This window comes from Coregonus clupeaformis, chromosome 13, assembly GCF_020615455.1.
Source record: "Coregonus clupeaformis isolate EN_2021a chromosome 13, ASM2061545v1, whole genome shotgun sequence".
Lineage (NCBI taxonomy): Eukaryota > Metazoa > Chordata > Actinopteri > Salmoniformes > Salmonidae > Coregonus > Coregonus clupeaformis.
In genome coordinates, this window is record NC_059204.1 from 28265756 (window position 1) to 28274816 (window position 9061).

General features: G+C 38.8%; 1 protein-coding gene across 3 annotated transcripts in view; it reads left to right on the plus strand.

The window, feature by feature from the left end:
• The window catches only part of LOC121579207 (AF4/FMR2 family member 4-like), a 34022-nt gene extending 28900 nt beyond the window's left edge, over nt 1-5122 (plus strand). For all 3 annotated transcript variants that reach the window (XM_041893588.2, XM_041893589.2, XM_041893590.2), the window contains 6 exons: nt 913-1049; nt 1301-1372; nt 1481-1574; nt 1728-1771; nt 1947-2164; nt 2417-5122. In XM_041893588.2, coding sequence (XP_041749522.1) covers nt 913-1049; nt 1301-1372; nt 1481-1574; nt 1728-1771; nt 1947-2164; nt 2417-2544 — 693 coding nt within the window. In that variant the 3' untranslated portion in view covers nt 2545-5122. The remainder of the gene's footprint in view (nt 1-912; nt 1050-1300; nt 1373-1480; nt 1575-1727; nt 1772-1946; nt 2165-2416) is intronic.
• Nucleotides 5123-9061: the final 3939 nt, after the last annotated feature.

The following is a 9061-nucleotide window of genomic DNA, read 5'->3' on the forward strand; positions in this document are numbered from 1 at the left end:
GTATCAATAGTACACCCTGGGGATTATCATCAGATGCCTATGGTATCAATAGTACACCCCTGGGGATTATCATCAGATGCCTATGGTATCAATAGTACACCCTGGGGATTATCATCAGATGCCTATGGTATCAATAGTACACCCTGGGGATTATCATCAGATGCCTATGGTATCAATAGTACACCCTGGGGATTATCATCAGATGCCTATGGTATCAATAGTCCACCCTGGGGATTATCATCAGATGCCTATGGTATCAATAGTACACCCTGGGGATTATCATCAGATGCCTATGGTATCAATAGTACACCCTGGGGATTATCATCAGATGCCTATGGTATCAATAGTACACCCTGGGGATTATCATCAGATGCCTATGGTATCAATAGTACACCCTGGGGATTATCATCAGATGCCTATGGTATCAATAGTACACCCTGGGGATTATCATCAGATGCCTATGGTATCAATAGTACACCCTGGGGATTATCATCAGATGCCTATGTGTATCTCACTGCCCGTATTAGGAGACTGGATGCGTTCTAGCCCTATTCTACAGTATCCAGGGAACCCATACATTTTTTTATTAGAAATCTACCTGATGCTAATGATATTTCCCACCTCTTTAAGGAATACCTGGGATAGTATAAAGTAATCCTTCTACCCCCCCCAAAAAAAAAAAAACGTGTAAAGTGGTTATCCCACTGGCTATAAGGTGAATGCACCAATTTGTAAGTCGCTCTGGATAAGAGCGTCTGCTAAATGACGTAAATGTAAAAAGAATCCCATTACTTTCACCACAAGCACTGGTCATGAAGCGTTCCCCTTGCTACTAACTGTCCTAAATTTGAGTGAGAGGGAATCGGTTGCTTAAGAGCCAGTTTTCCTAATGTGTGTTGTTGCTGTGTGCAGATGGACCGGTTTGAGAAGGCTGTGTACTACCTGGATGCTGTGGTGTCCTTTATCGAGTGTGGCAACGCACTGGAGAAGAGTGCTCAGGAGGCTAAGTCCCCCTTCCCCATGTATGCCGAGACCGTGGAGCTCATCAAGTAAGAATAAATGGCTGTATTTCTCTACAACTTCTCTACGACATGTTTTAACAACATAGTTTCAGTATCAAATAGCAAATATCTTCATAGTAGCAATTACATTTCATAGAAACACCATAGACCCAGCACTGCACAAATGGACAAATTATTCACGGAATTTACAGTATCAACTTTATTATTATTATTATTATGAAACCTTACTTAGAGTGCTGGGAACCGGTCATTAAGGTGTGTGTGTGTGTGTATTTCAGGTACACTATGAAGTTAAAGAGCTACATGGCCCCAGATGCTACGTCAGCAGACAAAAGGCTAGCAGTGTTGTGGTAGGTGTCCTGACTCATAGCTTGATATATTCCATTTAGTGTGTCTGGACTGGATCGTCATTATTCCCCTGCTAACACTCATTCATTCATCCCTCCCTCCTACTCCAGCCTGCGATGCCAGTCCCTCCTCTACCTGAGACTGTTCAAGCTGAGAAAAGAGAGTGCACTGAAATACTCTAAAACACTCACAGAGCATCTGAAGGTAATTCATTTTCCTTGGTGCATGTTCATAGGAGTTGTAATATTGTCACTTCAAATGTGTGTTCCTTGAATTTAGTATTGTATGGATTAGCAGAATGAGAGACAGTCAAGTTGCATTGCTTATGTTTGTTCTGCGTTTCAATTTGTTTTTCAGAATTCCTTGAGCAACACCCAAGCTCCCTCTCCTGGAATGGGAAGGTAAGACATTTTATTAGTTGTATGATGTATGCTGTCTTGAGACCAACAGTCTTCTTAAATGTATTTCTCTTGTCAATTAATGGTCCAGACATTATGCTGAATCATGGTGAATCATCTTGTTTTGAGTGGTTGTGATTCTCCGCTTACCAGCCATCTGTATCTCTCTGTCTTCCAGTAAAGCGGCTGGCATGCCCTCGCCAGTCTCTCCCAAGCTGTCCCCAGGTAGTGCTGGTAGCTACTCGTCAGGCACAGCCAGCACCAGCGGCAGCTCCTCGGTAACCATCCCCCAGCGCATCCACCAGATGGCTGCCAGCTACGTCCAGGTCACCTCCAACTTCCTCTTCGCCACCGAGGTGTGGGACCAAGCAGAGCAGCTATCTAAAGAGCAGAAAGGTACCCGACTCGTTTGCTCTCCTCCTCTATCTCTATGGAATGCCTACGGTGGTGTTAGGATATTGATACCTTGGGAGTTGGGCTATCTACTGCTTGTTGAAGACGTTATATTAGGCTCCTGGATGAATCCATAATCTAAGTGAAACTAGCTCTGTAAGTGTTGACCTGGCAAGCCATTCCTGGGCTAGAGGTCTCTGTTAAGTGTTTACCTTACTCACCCTGGTTGTGTTATGTCTCCTGTCTGTTTTGCAGAGTTCTTCACGGAGCTGGACAAGGTGATGGGCCCTTTGATCTTCAACACCAGCAGCATGACTGAACTGGTGCGCTTCACGCGGCAGGGCCTACACTGGCTGAGGCTGGATGCTAAGCTCATTCCCTGAAGGACGCTATATACACTCCACACACACCGTCCACCACAACGCACCGCTGCCCCTTGATGCACACGTGAACTTATCTGCCTCAGACATATCTATAACACTGTGTCCATTTTCTACACCAGCTTGCCAAAAACACTGAGCGATATGGAGCATCTTACACCTACGACTGTCCCACACGGAGGAGGAGGATTCCAACTGCACAGATCTATTTGTACATACTAGCTATATCCACTATCAGCGTTTTCCTCGGTCATATCTTTGGATTGTGCAAAGGAAAGCCATTTTTCTATTTGGCACAATGCCTTTGCTGAATTATTTTAGATGAAATACACTAAATACATTTTATTCTATAGGCTATAAGCACATTATTCACATTCGGCTTTTAATGTGTTATTATTTTTACCAAAGTACCTCCCTCAAACCAAAGGTGCTTTAAAACTAAGGTCTGTCTCTTATCTTTTTTGTGCCTTGTATCTGATATACAGGAAACTAGAATATACCATACGTTGAAATGCAGATCCAGCCAGGTTGGTGAGGATTTTAAATGCTTTGGAGACATTTTAAGAATAATTTCAAGCTTCCAAAAATGACTTTGGAATAGTACTGGACTCAAGCTGTGATCAGTGGGTTGAAGGCAGCCCTGATGGTGTGTGAAGTGACAAGAGAGCTTGGTTTGCCTGACAGGTATCCCTGATGCATACACACATTACGCTAACAGTTGCCATTGAAGTGGAGGTAGCTTGCGGCTGACCATATTGGTGTTAGCCTGTGATGCACCATTCAATTGATTTTGTTGAAGTTACTTTCATCGTTCTGAAGCACCACAATATATTCATTATCTGTCAATGAGTTCTTCCTATGAATTGCCCTGCGAGATGTTCATTTCTAAACAAGGTGTTATTGTTCCATTGATTCCTTATAGATCTGTACCGGAAAGGGTTGCTGTTGGTGTATTTTTCTAAGGCACAGAATGGTGTGGTTGGTATGGCAAATGTTATCCTTGAAACACTATGTAATTATTAGTATCGTTTCTGCAAAAATTGCCCGGTGAAAGCAGAACGTTACTGCAAGGAAGGACATAAATGCACTCACATTTTAAGACTACAATTATTCTAATAAGTTATGTAGCATACACATTGGTGGTGCTCATTAGCCATACGTAGATTACATTGTTGTAAGCACATGAGTGTTATATTCCAGTCACAAAATACATGGCCAATATAGATTTTATTTATGTACCAAGCAGTTGCTCTGTTTAAAGTTCTTAACTTTCAGATTAATAGGATTGAAAACAGGGTTGAAAGAGCTATGAAATGCAAAGTATTTCTATTGTATATGAAAATGTAATATTTAAATGTTTAAAAGTGGTTACTGGGTTCTCTACATAGTATAAAAGTAATTTGTGTACTACAAAACTTAAATAAATAAGTAATCTATGGTCTATATTTATGGTACAGGTTATATAATATAACAAATTGAGCTAATGTAGTGGTAAACTGGCCTAATATTTACGTGTTCGAAGGTTATTTTGTATTGTCATTCATTTTGCAGCAAGGCAAATGTGGACATGAGTGATTTTGAACAGAAAAATGTACTTAATGCATAAGTGATATTGTATGATGAAGGACTTTTCTTATTAGCCCACTTACAGTATACACATGCTGGAAACACTAGTACCTTTTCTTCCCCCTCATTGGCTCCCTTGTCATTTGGGGAAAACTGTTATTTCTTCTTGCACTCAAAGAGTAGAGGAAGATTTTTTTTTTATCTATGCAGGATTTTTTAAAACTAAATTCATTGAAAATCATTTTGGGGCTTTTAGTTTGAAATCAGGAATTTCCACTCTTGTTTGACACAAATGTTTGACACACATGTCCAATGCTTTTAGCTTGTGCATTATGCTTGTCCACTGGTTTACTGGTATATGTGTATATATAGCTCTGTTTTAGTAACCAAACATGGATGGCTTAATGAAGCCATTTTATACCTTAAGCTGGAGGCCACTTTTCTCATAGATATTCCTCTGGGTGTGGGTGCTTGTGTAGCCACTCCTATGTCTTCATACACTGGTACACTTTTAAGTACAGCTTCAAGACTTGTGTTCCATATATTCAGATGTACAAAAGATGATTTAGGATGATTTTAACAGTTCTCGTAAGTCTTTCGCTCATATTTATTTGTTTTTCTGCCCCTTTTGCTTGTCAGCCATTCTTTTTTTAAAAATGTTTTACTGAATATAATTTTATGAGTTTAGAAGATATCGTTGTATGGGTTGTTTGTTACATTGAAATATGGTAAGTATAATTAGTTAACTTGAAGAAATCCAGGGTAAAATAAATTTTTCTGACATTCAATAGAAAGACGTAACACTTGCATGTTTATTTAAATACAAATCTGTACAAATTGTATATAAAACAAATCATTTAGGGTGACTTTTTACTACCGTTAAACATTTGTATTGACGCATTTTGTCTTCCAAAATGTTAGAGATGACACAAGTCTCTGAACCATGTACAGTACCAGTCAAAAGTTTGGACACACCTACTCATTCAAGGGTTTTTCTTTATTTTTACTATTTTCTACATTGTAGAATAATAGTGAAGACATCAACACATATGGAATCATGTAGTAACCAAAAAAGTGTTAAACAAATCAAATATATTTTTATATTTGAGATCCTTCCAATAGCCACCCTTTGCCTTGATGACAGCTTTGCACACTCTTGGCATTCTCTCAACCAGCTTCACCTGGAATGCCTTTCCAACAGTCTTGAAGGAGTTCCCACATATGCTTAGCACTTGTTGGCTGCTTTTCCTTCACTCTGCAATCCGACTCATCCCAAACCAGCTCAATTGGGTTGAGGTTGGGGGATTGTGGAGGCCAGGTTATTTGATGCAGCAGTCCCACTAAGCCCAAACCAGATGGGATGGCGTATCGCTGCAGAATGCTGTTGTAGCCATGCTGGTGAAGTGTGCCTTGAATTCTAAATAAATCACACACCGCGTCACCAGCAAAGCACCCACACACCATAACACCTCCTCCTCCATGCTTTACGGTGGGAACTATACATGTGGAGATCATCCGTTCACCCACACCACATCTCACAAAGACACGGCGGTTGAAACCAAAAATCTCCAATTTGGACTCTAGACCAAAGGACAAATTTCCACCGGTCTAATGTCCATTGCTTGTGTTTCTTGGCCCAAGCAGGTCTCTTCTTCTTATTGGTGTCCTTTAGTAGTGGTTTCTTTGCAGCAATTTGACCATGAAGGCCTGATTCACACAGTCCCTTCTGAACAGTTGATGTTGAGAGTTGTCTGTGACTTGAACTCTGTGAAGCATTTATTTGGGCTGCAATTTCTGAGGCTGGTAACTCTAATGAACTTATCCTCTGCAGCAGAGGTAACTCTGGGTCTTCCATTCCTTTGGTGGTCCTCATGAGAGCCAGTTTCATCATAGCGCTTGATGGTTTTTGCGACTGCACTTGAAGAAACGTTCAAAGTTCTTGAAATGTTCCGTATTGACTGACCTTCATGTCTTAAAGTAATGATTGACTGTTGTTTCTCTTTGCTTATTTGAGCTGTTCTTGCCATAATATGGATTTGGTATTTTATCAAATAGGGCTATCTTCTGTATACCCTCCCTACCTTGTCACAACACAACTGATTGGCTCAAACACATTAAGGAGGAAAGAAATTCCACAAATTAACTTTTAAGAAGGCACACCTGTTAATTGAAATGCATTCCAGGTGACTACCTCATGAAGCTGGTTGAGAGAATGACAAGAGTGTGCAAAGCTGTCATCAAGGCAAAGGGTGGCTTTTTGAAGAATATAAAATATATTTTGATTTGTTTAACACTTTTTTGATTACTACATGATTGTGATGATGTGTTATTTCATAGTTTTGATGTCTTCACTATTATTCTACAATGTAAAAAAAATAATAAAGAAAAACCCTTGAATGAGTAGGTGTTCAAACTTTTGACTGGTAGTGTATATCAATATGTTTATCAATCATTTTTGTTTCTGTATTGTATGCCTTGTCTCCTGCTTCACCACTGTCTGTCATTATCATTGTCGTCAACATCATCATCAATGATGTCTTTAGAATCAGGTGCTAATAATGTATGTTCTGTATTTGATATGGAGACATGTAAATCTATGAAATGTATATTGTTGATCAGATTGAATGGATGTTGGAGTGAGATGTACATTTGATCAAAAGAAAAACCATCTCAGTTTCTACTGCATGTGAGAAAGCTGTATCCCTTTTGAAATTGATCCGAGATGTATTTTGAATTAGGGGTATTTCTCTATGTCAAGCAGTTGTAGAAGTTAATACAGTATGCTGTACTTAGTTTTTCTCAAAAACCATCAGCATACAAAGTACAGTAGTCTAAATTGGGTTAGTTTTAAAATATTGAGAACAGAGATATATATTATGGATGCAATATTAAGTAAAGGTACTCTGATGAGGTAGTTATTCGAACTCGGAATAACATGTAATTTAAAATTATTGTGAAGTATTACTTGTTACTAATGGGATTTCAGAGTCTGTCCTGAATATTCTTTGTATTTTGCCTTATTGAGAATAAAATATATATGGTCTTTCAATTTACTTGTTTCCAATACATTATACCATAATGTCAATATACAGTAGTTGGATGTAATGTATTTAAGAATGTGATTTTGATTGAATGTAGAAACCTTATCATATTCATTTCACACAACCATTTTTAGTGACACAGAGCCCTTTCTGGTCGCTGGCTTCTTTTAATTCTGCAAAATGGTAAGCAGCATCATCTGGATATGTGTGCAACAAAAGTTCAACATTCACCGTGTACGCATACAGAGACTCACTTCTCTCATTGACTTCTCAAACCCCAAACCCCGGCCTTGTCGCAAGCGTTACCGGAAGTCTCGCGATGTTGCACCTCTGGGTTTAGAAACTGTGATTATATTGCTAAACCCCGTGCTGTACTATCTTTGATTATAGCATCAAATTCATGAAAACGCGGTCATATAAGATATATAAAATATTATTCGTGTGTTGATTTGCTCATACTCGATTCCTTTAATCAAAATATTTGACGTTCAAGAAGTAAAACACATCGCCTGTATTTTTTTTTACTGAACGTTGCCAGCCAGTACTTTTTCAAAATACAAAATATATATATATATTTTTTGTAGACAGACAAGCTGTCGAGAGTGACATGTACAGCTGGTGGGAGTTGTAGTTGTAATGAAACTTGTAATTTTTCGCCTTCGCGCTTCTTCTTGGTAAGTAAACGGAAACACGTATACATTTTAATGACCGCGTTTTCATGACTTTGACGATACACATTTGAGGTTCATTCTTAGCCAACAAAACTAGGAACAACGAAGTGTCACTTTTATACCGTAGCAACCCTGTGGACATTCATTGTATTGTCACTACATTGATTGTATGTCTATGCTTGTGTAACAGTTGTTAAAGTACTTTGTGAATTTCACCAGGTTCATATATTAATATAACATGTTGATTTGTTATTATGCATGCCTGCATCCTTGGAGTAGGGGAGTGTGTACTTACGTTTTGCCCCTGCGTGCTCAAAGAATTTTGATGCACTATGAGAGGTAGGCACGCCTTTTCTGTCGTCTTCAGAAAAGTTTGATGCCTTTAAGTACAAAGTCATACACACAGTGTTTTGTTCATGAATAATGTGGCATATTTAGAGTTTACTCATAAGTGGATGGTATTGTGAAGATGCAATTGTAATTGTACTTTTTAGGATGATATTAACATTTTGAATTCAACATGTGGTTACTAGCTAACTAAGGTATTGGACTGATCCCAGTACTTTGTATTGTGCGTCTATGTTGTAGAAAGAGGCGACAATGGGCAGAACATATTTGTGCTCTACAAATGTTTTGTATTTTCTTTTGGATGCAGGTATGTGGTTTTATCTATGTAAAATATATGTTATGTGTTGATACATTATAAGGAGAGGCAAAACTCATTTTTGTATTCTATAAATACTTTTGATGCACTATGAGAGAAAGAGGCGACAATGGGCAGAACATATTTGTGCTCTACAAATGTTTATTTATTTATTTTGGATGCAGAGAGAATTCTGATTAATTAAAACAGCCTGATCTCCGAAGTCCACGTCTATAGTCCCAATCAATCACACACAAAGCAGAGCTACAGCGATGCAGTACAGCACAGCACCAATTACACTTGGAAACAAGTCTTAGAAATATTTTTAAATGTCGGGCTTTCTGATCTGCCTGACAAAGTCCCCTGATCATCTGAGTGGAATAATCCCAAAACAGATCCACAGCCAAAGAGCTGCATCTGCACTTTCTCTGTAAGTGATTTAACAACATTGTTGGGTCCTCAGCATTACAGCGTGTTTAACTATGCTAGGCCATGCATTACTGAAAGTATTCACAGTAGTTTGTATAGTTGTAGTGTGCAAAGGCTCTTCAAATAATTAGCTGCTTTCAACCCACATTTCACTGGTTGGAGAACATTAA